The sequence below is a fragment of the Lolium perenne genome, chromosome 2 (genome assembly GCF_019359855.2).
Source record: "Lolium perenne isolate Kyuss_39 chromosome 2, Kyuss_2.0, whole genome shotgun sequence".
NCBI classification, from domain to species: Eukaryota; Viridiplantae; Streptophyta; class Magnoliopsida; order Poales; family Poaceae; genus Lolium; species Lolium perenne.
In genome coordinates this window covers 63924533-63948694 of record NC_067245.2, presented here as the reverse complement: position 1 = coordinate 63948694, position 24162 = coordinate 63924533, and the positions used below count along the sequence as shown (strand labels likewise).

Genomic DNA, 24162 nt, shown 5'->3' with positions numbered 1-24162 from the left:
CCATGTATATTAACAAAAATATAAACACATACAATGAAAACGTTATATTTTTAGAATTATCATGAAATATTTTTCATATTATATGCATTTGGTATATAGTCGATCTTTATATTATTATCTATGCTCTTTTTAAAAGTTTGCTAAGTTTGACTTGCAAAAAAAATTATGTGTAACATATTATGGACAGAAGGGAGTAATTGCATCATCTGTACAAAAAGTTGCCCATTAGGTGCATTTTCATGCAACAAGTTGCAACTTGTATTCCCGCGGTACAAAAAGTTAAAATGCGGCTACAAACGGTAAAGGACCGTCCCAAACAACAAGCTAGCTGCCACAATCGACCAGTGAATTTGCAAAGAAGCCCCTGGGAAACTAGAAGTATTAGAAAGTTGGTCCTTCAAACGGATAGCCACCAAACATTAACTAAAAGTGCCATATTCTATTTTGTATTTCTTATTTACATCGCAACTTATCAACCCTTGTATCTCGATTCCATGCATCTTTGGTTTGGCAGTTGCCTTGTTCACCTCGAGGACGTAGGCGAGGACAACAGAGTTGGACCTCGATCTAGGCGATGATGGTCGATGATCCGCACCACCGCGGATGGGACGACGAACCTCTACACTACGGCGAGTGTCTTCTCTCTGCGTGCAGGTGTTTCCTCCACTGCCATGTCGATGCAGTGATAGGGTTTTAGGTAGGGTTCATGTGACAATGATATTGGTAGGGGTAGTGTGCAGGAATCCTTTCCCCATGTATCGTGTGGATATTATATTATTAGAGTGTGTCATATTACGGTGTGGTTTCCATGTCTGCAAAGCCATCATTTTTTCGTTTGATTGAGTTGTGATAGGGTTTGTGTACGATGTTGTTACCTTGCAGTCAATTACTAAGCAATAATTGAGGTGTATGATCATAGATATAGGGATTAAGAAGATGACATGTTTCTGCAGTTGGTAACAAAAAAAAAATTGGAAGTTTGACAATATGTTTCATTGTTCTGAATTTTGGTATTGGAAGTGCTAGGAATGCTGCTCAGGTTCCACTTTCCGACTCTATCAGTCGTCCTTGTGTGAACTATTGCACTACAGCCGAACGTGGTCTCGATGTGGAACCTATGCTTAATTGGTTTGTAGAATATTTGTACATAGTTTTTTGAGGTTGTGTTGGACACGCACTACTGAGACTAATGTGTGAATCGGTGAGACGACTAGGTTCCACCTATCGTAGAGCGTCGAGACGTTGAACCGACATACATTGGCTATGTCAAAGAGTTAAGCAAGTTGGGCCGACCTAAAAAATCTAGTCGGCACGTGAAAGTCGCCATGTGCTCTGACTAGAGCAATGGAATCCTTAGACCTGAGGTGGTTGCACGATCCGGGTTGGGGGTTCTCTTTTTAAACCTCTCTAACAATCTTATTACTCTTGCCCTAATTGTTTTCAACACAAACAAAGCTCAAATGCATCGCATCATTCTCCAAATCATCACTTGAATGCTTCATCTACATAAAAATCATAAAAATGTACTATTATTCAATTGTGCATCATTAGTGCATCTAATTCAGCAAAAAAAATCTAAGAAATTCAAAGATTTCACTTCTAATTCAGGAGACTAACTAGCCTTCCCTCCCAGTTGAGGATCCTGGCAAGCCATATTGGTCATGTTTGCGTTGAGTTATACTTAAAGGGTTTGTTCATAAACAATGAAGATGACGAAGGTGACATTGAATGTGTGACCCAAAGAATTGGCATATGAGATTTGAGCATTTGAAAACATGTATTGAATAATATGATTAAGTATCTCTACATGGGCTTGCACTGAAAAGAATATCTCATACAACCCATGAGAAGACATCATTAATTTGTGGTTGTCATCAAGGTTGAGAAGCCAAGATCAAGATGATCTATCTAGAAGAGATCATACATGCTTGAAGTTTGTCGTCCATTTGGAGATCATAGCTAGACATTTGAAGATGTGCCTAAGAAGAATCTCTCAATGGGGAAGTATGAGGGAGCAATTCACATGACTTCATCAATAAGGAAGATCCAACTTGAGAATGTCAAGATCGTCATTGTGTAGCTCAAGTGGATTGTTGTTTCACCGGTATGTTTTATAGGTTTCCTATTCCACCGGTCTCATAGTGTTTTTTAGGAGACCGGCGGGTTACAGAGGATCGATAGATGCACTATCACGGGAGGCACTCAAGTAAGTAACTTGATCGTATCATTCCTAGTGAGATCAAACTTTTGCATCCTTGGCATCATATTTCTTGTTCACATTTGCATTTTATCATTTTGAGGATTTAGAGCTTGTGTCTATGTTCATGAAAAGCTCAAGTTCATAAAAAACAAATTCCTAAAGAAAACCTGGTGCGTCTTTCATAGACAGGTTTTGTCGATTCAACTTTTATGGAGAGGTCAAACCTTTGATCGCGTGGATTGTGCTCCTTGGTTGGACTATTATATTTCTCTCCATGATATTCCAAAGCTTGCTTTATCTTAAAAGCGAACCCAGGTTCAAAGAAATCAAAGTCTAGATGCTCAAAATATGATCATTTTTGTTTTGGTGTTACTCTTCAGCTGGGATTTCGTGGCTATTGTCGCCTCTTGCTCCAGGATGGGCTTGGGTAGGCCTACGGAGTAGTGGTGAAGTGGCTGGCGGCGGGTGGTGGTGGTTGCCTACTGCGTGCTTGCATGGTGGTGGTAGTAGCCGATAGGAGACGACAGTGGATCTGACCCCAAATTTGTCCGGTGGCAAGTTTGGGGCGGCACGACTACTAGTGAAAACTAAGCATCTACTTCGGTCATGGCAGGCTGGTGGCGTCTCTTCGGCGTCGTTATCTTGTCAAAGGCACCGCTGGAGAAGATCACATTGCTCAACTTAGGCTACTCCATGGGAAACCCTAGATATGTGTCTCCCAGATCGGATGATGGCGGTATCGTGCGCCGTTCTCCTTGTTGGAGGCATCTTTTATGGAGCAGGTGCCAAATCGAATAGTCCGAAGGTGGATCGGCTTGATTTCTATCGTGTCATTGTCGTCGTGTCTTGGCGGCATGGCGCGGGGGGTCTCGGCGGGGGCACACGATGATGCATAGGGTGGTGACCCTGTCTAGTGATGGCTGTAAAATACGCCATTTTTTCTCGCGTTTAAATCTTTAGCTATGTCAAGAAATTAACTAAGTTTCCCTCTCATTGTGCTACTAATGACTAATTATTGCAAAGATGTGCAGTCTCTTCTATCTTTGAATGGTGTGCAGGAAATCACGTCATAATGGCAAATGAACCCGCAATAACTGAAGAAAAATCACGTAACAAGTGCAGCAAAGTTGACCAGACGTCGAAATGCGGTTCGAGAAGCTTTAGCAGACATCAGTACGGGAAAGGCCCGCCCGTACCGGGTGCCGCAGCCTTCCCGAAGTTTTAACCCTATAAGTTCTGTGAAGGAACCGACGCCGACAAGAGAGTCATTCATCGCCAAACAGAGCCGACATCCATCAGATCCATCTACACCACACCGAAGGAGATCACCACCATAGTTCACCCATTTCATCTCCCATCTTCTCCCTAGCCATAGCCATCACCATTGTAATAGAGATCTCCTTGAGAATTGGCGACAATTGTAAGAGTATTGTGATTTCAATTCAAGTATTTGCAACAATGATTTCTATCTTTAATCTTGATATTATGTGCGAGTAGTCCTCACGGATTGTGGGGTGGGGTGAATTCTCCCAGCATTTATATGCATCTAATCTCATAAATATGTGTAATAATTGAATAGGAGCTTTGCAATCTTGTATCCCTGTCTCTTTTCCTCGGTTCGATGATCTGCAGGTACCCATGTCTATCGGATCGATCAAGGAAAGAGGTGGGATGAGGGAAGAAAGGCGTGCTACCGCGAAACCTCAGTAACAGAAAGGGGAAAGTAACAATACATGTTTAGTAATTCACTCGGGATCAACGGCACAATCATCTTTTTTAATGCTTTGGTATGTATTCATTTACTTAATAATTGTTGTTACTCGCGGCTGTGGAAACAATGGTTGTACCAAAAGGATCTTGTCACCTCTGGCTTTAGGGGCAAGAGTATTTACGGATGTGCTACTCATAAATCTCTTATCACTATTTTATTTACTACAAATTTGCACTTCATTTCTATATGTATGCATAGCTGCAGGTGAATCCTTAACCCTGGCCTATTTCCATCCATTGAACACAACCCAATTAAAATAAACTAGATCGGTCTGGTAAACATAAAATCAAATCAACTAGCAAAGTCTTTTAGACGTTTCCTTTACACCATTTTAGCAGTGATTTCCAAGGTTCGATTAAACCTAGGTCTTCTAGGGAAAAAGCTTATCATACTACAATCCATAATCCGGATCGAAGGTATCATCTGGCATCGTGGCAGCGTCGACGGCAGGCCTGAGAAGGTCAATGTCTTGATTCTTGTCCTGAAGATGAGTCGGCTGAAGATGGCGGCAACCATTCCTCGAGTGTGTGCAACGGTGTACGCCGAGGATCTGCTGGACCGGTTTATGCTTCCGACTCGCCATTGAGTGGTTTGGTGAGGCATGCGGTTTTAATATGATGTGTGTAGGTGTGAGGTTAGAGGCGCGGCCCCTACATGACCACCTTTTTCATCAAGTTTGTAGGTTTTGCAACAGTTGTCGCTAGTGAAGTGGCTTCGGATTGATAATAATATTTTCTTCTGTAAGACTCTGCTGAATAATATAAATAAACAATGTTGTGTGCATCATTTTGATGCAGATGCCACGAGTTCACCCAGGTAAAGGTACCGTATGTTAGAGGAGCTAGTCGAGCAGGACGTGTCTTCACTACCGAAGGAGACCATTGGAATATCTATTGTTCATTTGTTTGCCTTGAGTATCTCATGTTTACTTTGAATTATAATCCTAATAATGTGTGCCAATTCCATGAGTACAAACTTCTTCATCCGAATTTGGATGGAAACCCCTCATACACGTGTTAATTTTATCTTTGTTTTTCTTGAAGAACATTTTGAGTGCGCTGGGATAAGCCAATATTCCGTTTTTTCACAATTGAACTATCCATTTGAGCCTTGTGATAGTTCTTCCTAACGGTGTTAAAAAGTAGTAGTTCCTCGAACAAGTAAGAATCGGCAACGAGCGAGCTAGTTCAACTCGGCTTTGGCAAAGTTCGAATTGACGCTAGTAAAAAAGGGCCCAAATTCCAGTTGATAGGCCCTTTAGTCCCGGTTTTGCAACCGGGACTAGTCATTCGAAACTAAAGGCTCTCCATTTAGTCACGGTTATAAAACAAACCGGGATTAAAGGTCCCGCCACGTGGGCTGCTGGCGTGCGTCGAGGCAATGACCTTTAATCTCGGTTTGTAACACCAACCGGGACTAAAAGCTATTTCGTTAAAATAAATTATCCATTTTTGTTTTTCTAATTATTTTCTTTCAGAATTTCTAGTATTTCAATTGTTTGACAAGTTTAGTCTCTAACTATACACTTAATCTCTAGTTAAATTACTTACCCGTGGTTAAACTTTCCGCTCAGTCACACATCCTCCCACTACTTCAGCACTAGCACGTTTAACTTCCAAGATTCTTCCTGTCCCGCTTCCAAGTTGTAACATCAACCGGGACTAAAGGCTATTTCGTTAAAAAAATAGCCACTTTTGTTTTTTTAATTATTTTTTGCTCACTCTTTTTTTCTATTTTTTCCAGAATTTCTAGTATTTCAGTTGTTTGACAAGTTTAGTCTCTAACTATACACTAAATCTCTAGTCAAATTACTTACCCGTGGTTAAACTTCCCGCTCGGTCACCCATCCTCCCACTACTCCAGCACTAGCACGCTTAACTTACAAGTTCCTTCCCGTCCCGCTTCCAAATGCTTCGCGTGCATGTTGTTGATAGTAATATCATATCAATCCTATTAACATGTTGGTCGATGTCACACTTCTTTATTGTTTGTATTTCAAATAATTCTTTTAATAAACAAAACTAATCTTGTATTATAATTCTATTATAATTGTATTATAAATTTAAATTCTTTTAAATATTAACTTTTTAATTTGTATTATAATTGTTTCATTAATTTTAATTTTTTAATAATTGTTTTGCCAAACCTGAAAATTTGAAAATCTAAAAATTGGCTAACTTTATGGTTAAGTAATCGTAATCTTTATGCAGGATGCAATTATTAATTTTAAAAAATAAAAATATAAAATCCTAAATTTCTGGCAAAAACTAAAATCTTCCTCCTTTCATATTTTCATTTGGAATTTTGAGAATCTAAAATTGGATAACTAGGTAAACCCAGGTGAATTCTGATGTAACTTTTTTCCACGATCATTTTGATATATTATACGCTTTTTTCCGACGTCATATGCAAAAGTTAATGCCATTTTACCCTTTTCTAAAAAAAATTATGCAAAAAAAGTCAAAATTCAAATTTATTAATTTTCCTTAACATTAGGATGCATAACATACTGGAATCTTAAAAGATTTTTTTTTTGAATTTTCTATCATTTTCTTTTCTATTATATAGAGCTAAAAAAGGCGATCCACGGGGGAGGGGGTGGAGGTGCGTAGAGAGCCAAAAAAAAACCTAAAAATCATGTAGTCCCGGTTGGTAAAGCAACCGGGACTAAAGTCTTTTGACCCCTTTAGTCCCGGTTCGTAATACTAAGCGGGACTAAAGGCTTTCTAGGATGAACCGGGACCAATGCCCCTCATTAGTTCCAGTTCGTTTTTAAACCGGGACTAAAACTTTCAGGGGTGCTGGACGAAAGCCCTGTTTTCTACTAGTGTGCGGCCGCTTTCTTAACAACTAAGATATGCAAAAAGAAGACATGGGATGTAATGTAAATATACAATACAACCATTAACAAACATCACCAAAGAACCATTCCATGAAGGTCAGCAAATGCACTCCTAATAGAGTGGGATGATGAACTCCAGGTCAAAAAATACGAAAATCCAACATCAGTGGCATCATACACTCATACAACTCTCACAAGCAGTTAGCCACATCGATTAAAGAACTAATTGCGCCGATATGATTATATTGTTGACGAATTCCATGATTGCACCAGCTTAGTTTAATACGACCCATATACAGATCGATCGGCACATGCCATGAGTCTTGACCCCAGAGATCTCTGACTCCTCTACTACTAAACTACCTTGAGCTAATGCGTTTATTGGTTTGCATGCGCGTGCCCTTTGCTGCTTGTTCTCCTTGCAACCACTCTCTCCATGGGCTTTATAAAAGATCTAAAATATAAGCAAATAGAAGACGAGTGAAGCATATAATACACTACACTTGCTGTTTGTCCGTCCCTACTCTGAAAGGCCTCAAGCAGTGGTGAAACCTAAACGGAAAACGAAGAGTGGACAAAAACAATGAAACTTAGTATAAAAATAAAGAGTAAATTCCACTTTTTACCCTGTAGTTGTGCATTTGTGACACATATTACCTCATTTAGTGGAACTTTTACCAAAATATCACATTTAGGAGACTTTAAACACGACTTAGACCCAATTTATCATTTTACTTGTTATTGTTAGATAGAATAGGTATGATATGTCGATGTGGAGCGATAAAATATGTAAATATAGAAGGGCCTCATGGACGATTTATGGCCAAACTTGTTTAATCTATATGTTTCCTTCATCACTAATGTTTTGATAATTTTGGACCCCAATCGTCACCTAACACCTTGCTCAATGGACACAAACCGAAAGAATGAATGTAGAAAGCTTTTAAAATGGGTAATCTACACAAATTTTCACTCCGCGGGGTAATTAGTGTCACAAATGCAAAACTACAGGGTAAAAAGTGGAATTCACTCAAAAACAAAATTGCCAAAAACTAGTAAGTGATTACTACCTTTGTTTTTAAGGAAAGAGCATATGCTCGAGCCACCGGAAAAAAACATTTTGAAATGTAAAAAAAAAAAATCGAACAAAAAATTTCGCGGTTACGTATCGACATTTTATGTGCGCACATCAAGTTTTACGAAAAACCAACATTTTTTTGTGACTTGTGTAAAAAAACCAAAAAAGCGTCATCTAGACAACCTTTTTTTTACATCAAAATTCGTATTTTTTACACATGATACTAAAAATGTCGGTTTTCCGTGGAACGATTGTGAGCGTGTAGAACTTCGAGATGTACCCATCAATTTTTGTGACCAAATTTTTCAATATTTTAAAAGTGTATTTAAAACAAGATTTAAAAATCGGGAGCGGTGCCAAAACACCACTCCGAAGAAAGAGTCAATTAAAAACCTATAGAGAATGTCAAAAGTTTTGTAATCATAATCATCATAAGGGAAGATGCAAAAACAATAACCAACTTTGGTAAAGCTATGGTGACTTTTGGATCGCCAGTTGAATCCCATGCTTAAGCAAGGTGCTAGGATGAAGGAAATCACCCTTGCTATGCATGGGATGAGCCGATGAGGTATTGCAAGAGCAGGAAAGTATACACCGGTTCATTATATGAACATAATGTCATTAGATCCATCTTGTAATGTTCTTTTTTTCCGGGTAATCTTGTAAAGTTCTTTCATGCTGATGCTGTGCACTTTTTTAAAATATTTTCTGACATAAAAATGGTTATGGTAAAAAGCAAGGGAGTATGTAGCTTTGGTTAGCTTTGGTTGTGAGAAGAGTACTGTCCAACCGTCCAAAGATATTCATTTAGCAACCGAGTATCTAGTGCCATGTGGCATCTGTTAATAATATCAACCTACTCATTTCAAACATTTATTTCAAAAACGGAATGCTTTGGATTCCACCGAGGGATACAGAAAAATCGTTGTTTCAGCCATTACAATTCTGTCATCCGATTGTGCCACACCATTGCAGGCATCACACTCTATCCCAAGGGCCCCAAGTACACTCAGCCGAAACAAAACACCACACTTCTCACTCATTGTGCCGCTCAAGTGAACAACCCTTAACCGGATTGAGATGGGTAGATGACACCATGCGCACATGTACTTAACTTCTTACATGTGTCCCTTACTAGCCCCTGGTATCTCTGCATGTCGGGGTTGGCATTTGGCAATTGGCAAGACGGGAAGATGCCTGATACCTCTTGTGAGTCGTGAGCGCTAGGGTCAGTGTGACAAATTAGTGAGTCAGTGAGTGTGCTGTGACCAAAGGCATAAAAAAAGCTGGCCTGTGACTTCTTGCGGTGAGCAAGTTTCTTGGTCTGCTTTGGGATGACGAGGGTGCCACTTTTGAATATTTCGATGGAGCTGAGCACGTGAATTGGATCTTGGCTTAGCATGATAATGCACGGGGCTGGGATGGCCATGGCCTTGGCGCTGATAAGACTCACGGTCGCCTGCTTGTTTTACCTAAACAATTGTCCTCTTGTGAGTGGAGGATACGAGCATCGGGCCATGGACCCGCGTCCTGACACTGCCCTTTTGCCCTGAGTACAGGCAAGCAACCGTTCTTTTTTTGATGGGGAAATGGAATTTCCATTAAACTTGCACAGCAGAATCGCTGGCCAACAGGTTTACAATACACTCTGGGGCAGTGGCCTCCCAGAAAGAGTCCTCAGACTCGGAAATAACACCCAGCTTTGCAAGCTCATGGACTACAGAGTTACAGGAACGCCGACTAAAAGAAAAGAGAGAAGAACTAAAGTTTAGAGCACAAAAACTTCTCGCTTCTTTCACCAGCACACCAATTTCTGATCTGTCGAAGGCATTGGACTTGAGGGCATTCACTAGGTTTGAAGCATCAGATTCAAATATAATTCTGTTCGCCCCCACTCTATTTGCCCCAGCAATGGCAGCAAGGCAAGCAACAGCTTCAGAATGCAAGGCATCACGAAGATGGACAGATTTCCCCGCACCAGCAGCAATGAAATCACCAGCCTGGTCACGGATGACATAGCCCCAACCGCCAGAACCCGAGTCAGAATCGAAAGCGCCATCAAAGTTGAATTTCACATGATCATCTGGCGGTTTACTCCATTTGTGAATATCTGGAGGTTTCGGTGGTTTGTTTGGCTTCTTCAGACTTAGTTGCTGCACCAAGAGCTTCTCAACTCGATGGCACACAGCCTCGAGGCTAGGAGTCACCTCACCTGCATTTGCCTCGTTGCGAACGCTCCACCATTCCCACATCAGAGTCACAGCCTTAGGTTGTGTTTCATCGTTGCACTTTCAGAGATCTTCCAGCATGCTATGGGCTGAGGTGCAAGACATGAGCTTCTCACGGGTCTCACCTAGAGCCAAAATATTCCAACACTCTTTAACTTTTTTGCACTTCAAAAAAACATGTCCCCCATCCTCATTCAAGCGATGGCACACAGGACATGTCGTATCGAGGTCTACCCCAAGCCTTTGGATTTTCATTCTGTTTGCTAGGCTATTGTGAGCAAGCCTCCAAACAAGCAACCGTTCTTACCAACGCATGATGATCAGTTTCACATGATCAGCCCTAGAAAGGACCTGAAATGTTCCCGTCATTTTCGACTACAGAACTTAATGGGAAGTAAATAACTACCCAGGCCAATTGTGCTTAGATCAGAGGACAAGTCAGATCACGTTATCATTGACACACAGCGACCATCTCCGTACGGTTGTACGGAAAAGCTTATGTGGCAGAAGGGTTTTCCATCTGTTAGTGCTCATGTAAAACCTTAGAAAAATGTTTCGTAACTATCTTCCCCACATATACAGAGCAATTACTCCATCAAATGTGTTAGCACCTCGAGAGCAGAGCAGCTGATAAGAATACAGATAATGAAAAGTTATGGTACGCTATTCTACAAAAAAATATGATTGGCCATGCTACAGATGTATTTACATCTCATATTTACTCCACCAAGCACATATCTTTGCTCCCATTGTTTCTCTACCCTTTCCCTACTCCTATTTGTACAATTCGCACCTTTGTGCCCTGTACTTTCTGCCTGGTTGTACCTTCCTAAGGCTACGCCTGTACTTGGCCACCGGTGTTAGAAAGAACAAGTAACGTAGCACAGGTAAGAAAAAAAGAATGAAGTTAGCTTCACAGTTAGTTCTTTACAGCAGTCAGATGTTGGTACTGAACCCCTGCTGGCCGTAGGGAAAAAATAGTCGACCATTGCCAGTGAGACCTGCTAACAAGAAATTAGTTAGACTAGCGCAGTTCAGTACATTGTGAGGCAAAGTTCTGTGTACACTACCGTAGAGGGAGTATTGTGCAGTTGCTTCGACGCGTGCTACTTCCGCTGATGACTGCATCCTTTCCCACAACTTCTCTTGCCCCTCAAAGACGCAGTGTGAATCCTCGGTCCTTCCCCATCCATCGAGCAGGCATGCATTTGCCCCATGGGCAGATCAACACAACAACTGGAGTTGGTCATCTCAGATCACCCAGTATCTTTTCCTCGTCTACTTATAGATCTTGTTTTCTCTAACGTTTGTTTTGCTTGCCGGCTTGGATTTGAAGCTTTTGAGTCCTACGAGCAGATTAAAACACATACATAAAGAAACTCTTGTGGTTGAGTAACACTAAAACATGTATAATCAAGGATCAATACATTTTTACTGGCCAACTGTGCACTTTTAGACTTTTCTGCTTCTGCTGCCTCTTTTTGAGCTTTTTTCTTCTCAAGATCAGCTTGCTTGACATTCTCCTCGTGTGCTTTTCGAAACATTGTTACAAATGTCAACAGGGTAGACATAACTGCAAGATGATGATGACCATAGAGTAAAGGTGAGTTAGGGAAGCAATCAAACAAACAGAACATGTGTGCTTGGTGCTTAAAAGATCACAGATCAGAAATGCTTTAACCAGTCGTGTCCGCACAAAATAAATCATATCATGATAAGTGTGTTTGAGAATGCCCGGGCAGAAAAAATTCCATAAGAGATCTATCTTGAAAGGTATTCCAAGAATGTATAACGAGCACACAACCTCATTAATAAGTCACCTTGATCATTAAAAGTAACCAATAAAACTGATCCTACCTTGTTCAAATGGGCAACGCACAGGGTCCTCGCCGAAATATTTGATCAGCTGATCAGCCTTTTTTCCCTGTAAAAAGAATGAAGCAAGAAAATCAAATACGAGAAGAATGTATGTCAACTAATCTTCCTAGAACCAAACAACAGAAACATACCACTTCAGAGAACAATGAAGACAATGACTGCACATCTGCTCCAGCATTGTCAGTGAACTCTTTCAGTTTCTACACAATCCAGTAAGACCAGTTTAGAACAAATGACATTCATATGAACACAAATTCACATGATCAAAAGCAACCTGCTAGTATTTAAATAAGGTGCTAATTCAGCATCTAAGATGGATTTAGTGAACAGAACATCAGCAACTGAACTGCATGCGCACACAGAGTTGCCAATTAATATTTACAGAACCTTCAGGATAACTGGATCTGAGCACCACCCACCAACAGAGGAACCTGATGTATTGTATATCATATTTTAGATTTTGTTTGCCCTCTGCCTTTTTTTTGTTTTGTTCTTTGGACTTGTCCTGTCAAAATTAATGCCAGCCGTCTGACTGTCTGAGCCCTCGAGCTAGAGGGCCGGCATTAAACAAGCATATGAAAAGAAGACAGAGGTTCTGGCTTTTACCCAGACAGCTACGGACAGGCGTTGCATAATCATGTTATTTTGTCCAAAAGAGGGTTGCTCCAAATGATAGGTTGTATTCGCTAGTAAGGCACTGTCCATATTATATGCACACTACTATAAAACCTGAAATTCAAATGAGGCAGTGAGTTACCTCATGGAAAATTTCTGACACTGGACCATCACTTTCTGAAGCTTTAAATTCGTGCTCAACTTTTTCCAGCCCTTTACTGACTGCTTGCATTTCTTCTGCTAACATTTTCAGTTGTATCTGTTCAAAAGCATCAATTAGAAAGAAGCATGTACATCTTAACCGTACTCTGTTCAAGAGCATCAGTTACAAGAAAGCATACATCTTAAACGAACACCATACTACATATGCTAAATAACTGATAGAATGTTAAAAGAAAACCCAAACCTTTGATGTAGCTTCTAAACTAACAAGATCCACATAGAAGTTCAAAAGATGTGGTGATTTTGCAGCAAGCACCTGATATTAAGATATTTTTCTGTTAGCGCGAATATGGAAGATAGATACGAATGTGGCAATGTGCAAATTCTGTAAGTTAATTAGACCCAGGATTATAAGCCACCAACTTCAGACACTCAAATTGTAGATTGCTTTAGGATAAAGAACTAAAATATTGTGCAAAGTAAATGGAGTTTGTATTTACTGTCATGTACAGTCAATTAAAATCAGCAACACATACATTCAGAAACGTGAAGGTCACGATGGGATTTGGTTAACCATTTATCTTTCAGATTCGAAACTATTGAACCATTTTCTGTGAAGGGATAATATAGGTTAACCATTAGGTTATTACGGTTTAAATGGTTAACCGCTGGTTATTAAGGGTCGAACCACTTTTAACATTATGTAACGATGTCAAATATCCACAAAGCTCGGCTTGCCAACTCGAACGCTAGGTGCAAGCACAACAGTAAGTAAATGTCAGTACTAAGAACAAAATGTACCGACGTTAATTTGCAAAATATACACTTGAAAAAATAATTGGTAAATGGTAAATCCTTGCTCATATAACTGCAAAATCTACTAGCACTCATTGTCAACTAAAACACGCTTCTTAAATGTTACATCTGTTCTTTACTGTAAAACGTTTTGGCAAACTTATGGAACGAAGGCACGTAGTACAAGAATTTACACACTCAGAACTTGATCTAAAAAAAAATCAGAAATCGGAGGACTAGTTATGTTGCAATGCAGGGACAATTGTAATGTTGTAATATTCCCAACAAAGAGAATGCTAACTTCAGACTTCAGAGAATGCTCAATTGCAAGGTACAGGTTTGGAAGCAAGAATTTTAAAGTCGATCATGAATTATAATCAAACAAAAGGCCTGTGATTCTCTCATGCTGACGCAAAATTAAACAGCAGTTCCCATATGAAAATTCCATGACCTTCTAACCAAATATCAAGAGCGAGAAGGCCGCAGCCACCGGTGCCATCCAGGGTCCGGTAGGAGGACTTCAAGGTCGGAGAGGAGATGCGGGAGCACCAGGGCGCCGGGATGAGGGACGCCGGCACCAGGGCCTGCCAGCAAAGTTGCAGTTGGGGAGGCCGCTGGCGAGTCATCCAAGAGACAGGAGATGTGGGGTCAGTACATCAGTGAAAGGATGGAAGGGATGGTGGGCAAGCCGGCGGACAGAGATGGAACGGATGGAGAGCGGTCGACTCATCGGCAGTGAAGGCAGCGCTCGGGAGGCAGGAGGGTGCTCGTCGCTAGGTAGGGAGGCATAAGGCTCGCGTGCAGGGTAACCCTGATCGAACCTAAAGGACCATATGCAGTTTAGGGCTGAACCATTTGATGGCCTATTGGTTTTTTTTTTAGGTACGGTTAACCTAACCATTGGATAAATGGAACACAAATCGCAACGCTACTTGAAGGTGTCTTGAGGCTATTGTAATCTGCTACTGGTTTATTATTTCAAGGTAGCCTGAAGTTGTCAAAGTTGCTCGATTTCTGCAACTGGTCTAACTTAGATAAACCTAAACTGATTACTGACAATCTTACATAGAAATTGTTAATTACAATCTTGATAGAAGATCACAGCTTATTACCAAGTTTGCTGTATTTATCTTTGCTTACATCTAGGATTCTGATGAACCCAAAACCATAGTTTATCTAATCTCTACATCCACTTTGCAGCAAAGAAGCCACATAGCTACTCAGAACATATGCTGGTTGCCAGCCCAGGCAATTGCCATCTGACAATCCGTTGATTGAATACATCATGTGAACAGTAAGTTCCACCACGAAATCAAATTTGACACTTCATGAACGATGCAGACCATGGACTATAATTTCCAATTACAAGTTACCTATTGGTAAGGGTACTAACACACATATGAGAACTCAACAGTAGAGGACAGATAAATGCATACCTTGCAGAGGTAGTGCATTAATGTCATCTTATTATTTGTTGCCCGGGTATCTGTAAGTTTTAGCAGACTATCCAACCGGAAGCCAACTGCAGCACCTGTAAACATTTATACAGATGTGAACCTGCCAAAGAATGGTATTTTTTTTCTCCACATGTATTTCTATCCCCGATTAATGACTTCACTAGTCAGCAACAATGACTTAATATTAATGATCTCTGATTCAAACTACCCAGGAGGAATGCATCGAGTTACCAAAAAGTTAACATAAGGATACTTGATTAAGACATGAAATGAACTTTCTGATTCACCGTTGTTGCACTTAGAAGCTCAAGACAACATGCACGCATATTATTAGTGGTGTAATTTTCTTTGCATCATCATGCATTGTATTGTGCTAATTTCTACTCTTAAGGGAGTTAAATAAGGAACAGAACCTTAGAAGGATAGAATACTACCAAACAAGCTAAAATAAACAGGCTTACAAGTTACAACAACTCTACCGCTCATTCATACATAGGAAGAACAGTTCTTATTACCTCTAGCAGTTCCCATGTTCAATGTATTTCCAAGGAGGAGTATTCTCTTCATTATTTCCTTCAACTTGAGAGAACTTCGGATCTGATACGGAAGAATTTCACTTAGCACACAACAAGCGAAGATCAAATCATATCACTATGCCGAACTCGCAACATACCTCATTACATGAAGAATCTATTGTTTTCAAACTTTTCCCAAGATCTGCAACTTGTGAACCAAACTGGATCTTGAAGGAAAACACTCGCAGTTTTGACTCCATTCGTGGGACTTTCATCAATTCGAGGAAGAACTGCAAGAAGAATGCAATTGTTTAAACACTGATCTACTCAAACAGGTAAGCATGAACTGTTGAGTATTAACTCCTAATGCCATTTTATGTAAAATTGGGCCCAACAGGCTCACATACATATCCAACCTGGCTATTTTAATTTCCTAGGGTAACAATGATCAATCTAAGGAATAGATATAACGGTCTGAGTCTTTCGATTTAAGAGTCAAACAAAGGCTCACATACACGTGGGTTCAACTCTGAGTCCTTGACTATTATTGCCGTGCTTTGATGTTAGATTATCGCAATTATCAATTATGTTAATTATTGCGATTATCAATTGTGTTAAATTGTCACAACTATCAATTACGACAAACTAATAGTATGAGGTTGATGTGCTTTTAATTTTTCAAGAAGTTTAGAGCATACAAATTCAGCAAACGCAAAGCATTAGTAATTTTTTGATGGTAGTATTAAGTAGCACACAAAATAAAAACATCATAGATCGTAGATAGCCATTACCAGTTCACATTTTCCCAGAAGCTCCTTGTCTCCAGTATAGTTCTGACAAGAAAAACGAAGGTGATGCTGTGTTAATATGACATCACAAAGGATGCAAAGCAACATTTCACTAATATGCACCTTAAGAAGTTCCATTTCCTCTTTTGTTGGACAGAACTTTATGAGATTCTCCACTTGATCAACATCCAAGGTAGATTGATCCAGTGCCAGGGCCGCATTCTGTTGAACATTTAGTGATCACAATAATCTTACCATGTCATAATTAACATTATTTTTGTTTTTATTGCTCAAATTCTTACCACCAAATCTGGCAGCGGCATTTTCACTTTGGTCAGCATGATCTCTGTGTTGTTTGCCCTCCTCAGCTCAATCTATTCATATGAGCTACCAGGTTAGATGAATGCTTACAAAGAGATGTCACATAGGGAAACTAGTTCTTTCTCAAAACTGTACTGTGAATGTGATATACGGCTAGGAGATGGAGATATATGGGTAGATTATATTGAGAATAAAAAGTAAATAATTTTTAACAGATTCTATAATAGAAAATTTAATAAATATGAAATTGAAATTATGCATAGAAAATTATATAACAAGATAATACAAACTAGAGATTGTGACAAATAGTAGACCAAATTTAATTATTTTATTCTTGGCAGTACAGTTGTGAGTATGTGGGCTCACGAAGCGCGCTGTTAGAGTATGATGACCAAGCTCTTCGCCTTGGGATTGATCATCTTCATGGTGAATATGTGAACAATTAACCATCATCGATGGTGTTGGCAAAGAAGTGAAGTGGCAACACAGATCTATTTTAGGTAAATAATTGCCCAAAAATAGTGTATCTACACACGAAAATATATCTAGATATATTTGTTTTAGGCAATTATTTTAAACTAGAGGGAGTAGTATTTTTTAAAGGCAATTCCAAAGGTTGGCTTGCATTGCTTATTTTAACCATCTTTTTAATACTTATGAAACGGGTAGATTGATAGCGGGGAGGAAATTTGGACTGTGCCGACTACATCAGAAGTTTATCCTAACCCCGTCGACTTACTCGAATTTGAAGGGACGACGACGATGTAGGAGTGGACGAATGTGTATGTCTGTCAAACATTTTTCTTTCTCCGGTGCAACGCACGGGCATTTTTCCTAGTTATGCTAAAGGTTTAAGTAACAATGTAGCAATCATACGAGATTTAAAAACCAAGCAAAAAAAAAGACTTCGCACTAGAATATCTATTAATTGTAAACAAGTAAAATTACAAGGCATCTAATTCAGTGGCAGCAATTGCATCATAATGCATCTTCACTTTGCCTGCTAATATTAACAGGCCACAAATGCTAAAATGAGTAAAATTTAATACTGCAAACTTCATTCCAAAATCTTAGCATTTTACTTACCAGGTGAACTTTCTCTGGCTTTGATCCAAGAGATTTTCTCCGGTCATTTTTGGAGGTGTTATCGGACTTTGGTACGACTGCTGGAAAAAGGCTCTCCAGTTCTGATAAATCGAAATCCGATACACTGCAGAAAACAGCTCCCCAATATTAAGGTAAAAAATATCAAATGGTGTCAATCATATGAATGTGATGTGATCATGGCGTATAGCTGTAAAAGTTATCGAACAATTGCTTTTAATGTGATGTGATCATGTGATGTGTACCATCGTGATCTGTATAAAAGTCTGAATCAACCTCATAACGATTACATCATTGAAATGGCAAAGTGGATAGCATTAAAACTAAGAAGTCTGGATCGACGTCAGAAAGATTACATCATTGAAATGGCAAACAATGTAGTTAGCATACTCGAGATGAAATAATACTATGTGAAATCAAGAGGACAGAAATTTTTACCTCTGTGGGTCATCATATCTCTGCAATTCCTCCCAGAGACTACCTTGCACAGCCCTTGTCACTTTCACCCAATGCAGTGGCTTTAATGTTGATTTGCGTGCAGCTGCAGCCCCAAAACCTGATGCTGGAGTGCGTACAGCCCCGCCGCGCCCTCTACCCAAGGAGTTCGATAATAAACTACTAGGATTGCCTCCTGGTGGTGGTGGCGCACCTGGTGCTCTAGGAGGAGGTGGTGCACGGCCACCTGGAGGAGGAGGTGGAGGAGGGCCACCAAGCCTTCCCCCAGGTGCAGGTGGTGGCGGAGGTGCTCTCCCGCCACCTCCAGGTGGAGGCGGGGGAGGTGGAGCTCCTGGTCGGCCTGGCGGAGGCGGGGGAGGTGGGGCTCCTGGTCGTCCTGGAGGAGGCGGGGGAGGTGGGGCTCCTGGTCGGCCCGGAGGAGGTGGGGGAGGTGGAGCTCCTGGTCGGCCTGGAGGAGGTGGGGGAGGTGGAGCACTTGGACGGCCACCTGGAGGGGGTGGGGGAGGTGGAGGGCCAGGACGTGCACCTGGAGGGGGTGGTGGAGGTGGAGGTCCAGGACGTGCACCAGGAGGAGGGGGCGGGGGAGGTGGTGCTCCTGAACGGGTCATTGGTGGTGGTGGCGGAGGTGGAGGTCCAGGACGTGCACCAGGAGGAGGGGGCGGGGGAGGTGGTGCTCCTGAACGAGTCATTGGTGGTGGTGGCGGAGGTGGAGGTGGAGGTGGAGGTCCAGGACGTGCACCAGGAGGAGGGGGCGGTGGAGGTGGTGCTCCTGAACGGGTCATTGGTGGTGGTGGAGGAGGAGGTGGAGGAGCAGTAGAAAGTGCCCTAGGAGGAGGCGGTGGTGGTGGAGGTGGAGCACCAGAACGTGTCACTGGAAGTGGGGGAGGTGGCGGTGGAGGAGGAGCAGTAGAGCGTGCCATTGGTGGTGGAGGTGGAGGAGGAGGAGGAGGAGCACCTGAACGTGTTATGAATGATTGAACTGGAGGAGGTGGAGGTGGTGGTGGAATGTTTCCACGGGCGGGCGGAGTAGGAGGGGAAGGGGCAGGTGCAAAGTTCTGTGATTGTGCTCCAAAAGACATAGGTGGAGGTGGAGGGGGAGGGGGAGGTATGTTTGACAAGCCTACTGAAGCCAGAGGAGGAGGTGGTGGAGGTGGAGGTGGAGGTGGTGATAGGTGCTTCGTAGCTGAACTTGAAGATGCATAGAATGGAGGGGGCGGTGGTGGAGGTGGAGGTGATAGTTGCTTCGTAGATGAACTTGAAGAAGCATAGAATGGAGGTGGCGGTGGCGGTGGTGGAGGTGGAGTAGGAGCTGTAGCTTCAATTCTTGGTGCAGCTTGTGCACCTGACAACAACGGTCGTCGTGAAGGAAATCGAGGAGACAGTGTTGCATCTTGTGTTAAGTGATTGCCATACAGCGTTCCAGGTCGTACTAGAGGTGCACCTTTCACATTATTGACTTTGAAATCTGTAGACATGGAACGGATAGCTAGTGCAGCTGGAGAACTGTCATATCTGGATGGAGGGTGAGATGGCCTATGCACAGAGGCAGTTTCAGATTCCTTCTTGGGTGAGACCCATCTACGTATTGTTTTTGGTTTGGATGGCTTTGATTGCTCTTCCAGTTGACCATTATTCCCAACCATTGCTTCCAATAACACTGGCTCAGGTGCATTACCTACTGGTACCTTCTTTGATACCGAGGAAAATGATTTATCTGGTGCTTGCCTTTGGACATCACTTATCTTTGGGCTATTATTATTATCTCTAGCTTCTATTTTACTTTGAGGAAGAGCTATGCCCAAATCCCATCTGCCACCACCCTCTTCTCGCTTGGCTTTCATTTGCGTTGCTATTTCATTAGCTGGTAACACAACAATACTATCCTGCAGACTGATCTTTGCAGGTATGGTATCTCCAAGATCAGATTTCAATTTACTTTGATCCAATCTTCTATCAGCTGTATCAGCAACCTTAACCTTTTCTACCTTGTAATTGTTGTTATCTCGTGAGTCCATATTCTCAATAGCAGTTCTTTCTATCTTTGAAACAATAGCACTCTCTTCCTTGACAACATTCTTTACCTCCTGCGTTACATTTCCATTATCAACTACTGTTTTCTCTTCATAGATCAGTAGCTCACTGTCCACAGTTACTGTGTTTTCAGTAATAATCTTGATGTCACCATTCTGGTGCCTTTCATTTGGCAATGTCCTCAAGTGGGTATCCTCATCCATGCTAGATAATGTTCTAGGAGGACTGAAAGCATTATAGTCCAAATCACTGTATCTTGATAGTTTTGTGGATTCACCTGGGTGACACTGAACTTCATCACTGCAACTTGGATCAGTTGCAGTAACTAAGGTTTGTGCAATTACACCTTTTGTATCCTCCTGACAGTTAGATCCAAACTTGCGCCCTTCTGAACCTATAGAAGCAGCAACAACCTGTATGTCCTGCACAGCATGGTCTTCTTGGTCACTTTCGTTGCTTAACTTAGACTTCTCAAGAACCTTGCATGCCTTCTGTAAACCTCCATGATTTTCCAAACTTGGAACAGGTGCAGTTGGCCCTTTGTTGTTCATGCCACCTGAATGCTCAGAGATAATAATCTTCACATCCTCATCAGTCAGATGATTCTCTACGGTGCTGTTTCTCTCACTTGCGTCACCATCCAATTCTGTGTTGCCAACTTCTAATGAAATTCTTCCTTCAGTTGATTGAGTATCTGGATCCTTTCTAGCATCATGCCAATCCTCCTCTGCTTCATAAAACTCATCTCCTGTATCTACTGATGCAACATCAGTCTCATCTCCATCATCACCTGCCTCTTCTACTGCAGCAGAAGGCTTGAAGGAATCCGGGTCCGAAAAGAGTACCTGGATCAGAATTGCAGCTCTATTCTTAGATTTCACAACGCAAGAGAAAGATACAAAAGAGAGTAGAAGAAGGGCAGGCAGGTGAATTTAGTACCTCTGCTCGGAAGTCCCTCGGGAACTGATTATTCACATTCCAAGCAGCATCGATATCATCACGATTCAGCCCAAGGACATTTGATTGAACGAATGCAGTATTGAACATGACACGGAACATTGTTTCCTCACGATCAAAGTTACTGCTAATGTGGATGCATTCAAGAACCACATCTCCCTGAACACGGCAAAAAGCACTAAGCTTCACCGGAACTTCGGCCTGCATTGCAACCATCGGTCAGGGTAGAGTTTGGATGGCGATAAACATTTTAACAGCTTAGAAGTAATCACTACCTGCCCATAACGCCGGAGATGTTTCTTGGTCTTTGGCACCTCAAAAAGAACCTTTGCACTCTTGTTACCAGGACTTGAGTCTTGCCCATGTATACGCAAATACGGCCTACAGCCCCCATCAGAATCGAATCTAGGCGTGGTGTGGAGAACTAGTGAATCCAAGACGAGAGTCCGGCTAACCGGAGGCCATTCCGAACCACTTCCGTGTCTTGTTACATAGTGCAAATATCTAAGATGCGAAGGCTGAGGATTCAACTTAAGGAACTGCTGGATAAAGTCCCTGCGCGCCTGCTTGTAGACCATCTCTAGAGTCTTCTGCTCGCCAGCGTATGTTTTCCGGTACAGAAGCAGTCCGGCCAACATGAAGGCAAGCACTGGCCACCCCCCTCTTTCGCAGTGCATTAGAAGCATGTTCTGCTGCCCTTCCACTGACAGCCAGTTCTCGCACGACTTCAAGAAATGGTGGATCATCTCGAGCTGAAGGAGCGGGCACCCTTCGTACTGCTGCGGGTAGTCCATGACCGTCATGTCATACTCGGACAGTATATCTGAAATCCGGCTCCTCTTGTCCCCAGACCAGAAATTGGAGACCATGAACGACGCATCGGGGAAGTAGTCCTGCAACTGCGCCACAACGCCGCTCAAGTAGTCCCTGTACTCGTCCTCGCCCAAGGCTTCCGCTGAGAAGCAACAGTCGAACACTGGAAACACATACGCATCGAGATTAGCTAGCAAGATGGCATGCTCAGGTTTGCAGCATTCAACTAATATCAGAAAAATGGAGAACACATATCAAGTGCTGGCAAGCTAGCAGGATCCTAGTTTCCACACTGCGTATGCACTTAAATCCGCCGCATTTCCAGATGCAACCAAGTATCGCAATGACATGGTTCCAACAGATAAGTAAGAACTCCATCATAATTTATAACTAGCTAGGTTTGAAGTAAGCAACAATTGAAATGTGGGTATGATACAGGCACTAGACGATTATTTCATGTTTGAGCCAAATGCAAGTAAATCCAAGAGCTTCCCCCAGTGCAAATATCCAACTAAAGCAGCGCAGAAATCGAGCGTGAACAAACACAGCCGATTTACTGTAAGTCAAATGCAGGTAAATCGAAGTCTCCTGCGTGCGCACACTGGGAACCCAGAACTAGGCTAAACTCAAGGGCCAGCAGCATCTAACTTCAAGTTTTACCAAATCTAGCCCAGTACGCCCCCGAACGCACTGGATTCCAGCCAGCTAGCTCGAAGTAAACCTCCTCGAAAACGGGAAAACAGCAGTCGCCGCAAAATCCGAAACCCCCGAAACCAAACCAGCACGAAACCCGGAAATCCTCGCCGGAGAAGGCGGCTCCCCGGCGAACCCCGCACCAACTCGACCCAGGGACGCGGGCATTATACCGTAGACCCGCTCGGAGATCTCGAGCAGCCGATCCGGCGTCTTCTTGAGGAAGAACTTGCGGAACAGCGCCATCCTCTTCCTCCTCCTCTTCCTCCGCTCCCTTGGGCGCCGCCTCCGCTTCTCCGGCGCCCGCCGCCGCGGACGGTGAGGTGCTGCGACGGCTGACGCGGCCACCGATCGGCTCCGATCGGGGCGCCAAAGGCATGGGGGCCGCCCTCCCCCGCCGCCGCCGGCGAGTGGGCGTCGCCGCCGCGCCGCGCCGCGCCCCGCGCGAGAGATCTCCTCCCGCGCCTAGGGTTCCGCGCCGTCAGCGAGCTCGCGCGCGCGCGGTGGTGGTGGTGGGAGGCGGCGTGGGATTGGGACTCCTCTCCCTCTGCTGCGGGCTGCTGCTGCTTCTCCTCTCGCTGTTTAAACTCTACTTTAATTTTTTTTTCCTTCACCGCTGCTAAGCTTTCCTCTCTCTCTCGCCGCAGCAGCAGCTAGGAGTTACCGCTGCTAATTGCTTCCCGAGTTTTTACTGCACGACTTGGGCGTCTTTTCTTTTTCCGTTTTACTATTTTTTTGACTGACCGGATGTTGCCAGCGGTGAAGGCTGCGTGCTCGGCTTCGCGACGCTGGCCCGTTGGAGCCTCTCTGACTGGTCCGTGGGGCCAGATCAGGTGGGGCCGAGGTGTCAGCGGGTGGAGCAGGATATGTTAGGATTGGACTGGCGTGCGGATGCGGAGAGGATTGGGCCTCGGTGGCAGTGCCAGTACGGACGTCTCCGGATTTTCCTTCCGTTGCAGGCGAGGCGACGGGACGGATCTCGCCGATTTTTTTACTGCGACTCTCCCCTGAGTTTCCGGGGAAGGTTTGGTGTGGTGTGTGAGGAGGAGATCATTGCCATGAACGTGGTTGCTATTTTTGGAGGAAAATTGATCATGTGATGTTTGGTCAAATTGTGTTGCTACCACATTTGGGAGCAAACTATTTTACTGCCATTTGAACTCAAAGCTAGTCAGGTTTTTTGAGTCAATTTTGGACTAGCCAGGTTAGGTGATTGACATGGGTTTTTTTGGGGGGGGCTAACGGTTATATTTGCCGGGAGTAACGTAGTATGTGTTACCAGCATATCGAGACACCATAGACAACATTTGAACGAAAAAAAAAAGGGGTTCCACTTACCTCTAACGTCGACAATCGAGGTGTGAGCTCTGCCAACTCGAGCTCGCCGGCCACGAATCTGCCACTTCAGAGGCGCATCAGAGCCCGGTCGGTTGACTACCGGACCAATCCACACAATAG

The 24162-nt window shown here is 42.8% G+C and overlaps 1 protein-coding gene across 1 annotated transcript; it reads right to left on the bottom strand.

Annotated features, from left to right (window-relative positions):
• Nucleotides 1–10791: 10791 nt before the first annotated feature.
• On the bottom strand, nt 10792–23295 carry LOC127332795 (formin-like protein 5). The gene is made up of 18 exons (XM_071826040.1): nt 22878–23295; nt 21474–22174; nt 21181–21399; nt 18193–21086; nt 17737–17860; nt 16632–16703; nt 16453–16551; nt 16333–16374; nt 15700–15831; nt 15542–15623; nt 15006–15100; nt 13019–13090; nt 12755–12871; nt 12129–12197; nt 11977–12043; nt 11547–11692; nt 11190–11465; nt 10792–11120 (listed from the first exon to the last, which is right to left on the bottom strand). The coding sequence occupies exons 1-17, from the start codon at nt 22948–22950 to the stop codon at nt 11376–11378; spliced, it is 5094 nt and encodes a 1697-aa protein (XP_071682141.1). The 5' UTR covers nt 22951–23295; the 3' UTR covers nt 10792–11120; nt 11190–11375.
• Nucleotides 23296–24162: the final 867 nt, after the last annotated feature.

Excerpts from the sequence above, each read along its gene's own strand:
- LOC127332795 (XM_071826040.1), bottom strand. The coding sequence starts at position 22,950 with ATGGCGCTGTTCCGCAAGTTCTTCCTCAAGAAGACGCCGGATCGGCTG. Across the intron at positions 17,861-18,192 it reads AGATATGATGACCCACAGAG|TGTATCGGATTTCGATTTAT; the intron begins GTAAAAATTTCT and ends TGTTTTCTGCAG. Across the intron at positions 15,624-15,699 it reads TAGATTCTTCATGTAATGAG|ATCCGAAGTTCTCTCAAGTT; the intron begins GTATGTTGCGAG and ends CTTCCGTATCAG.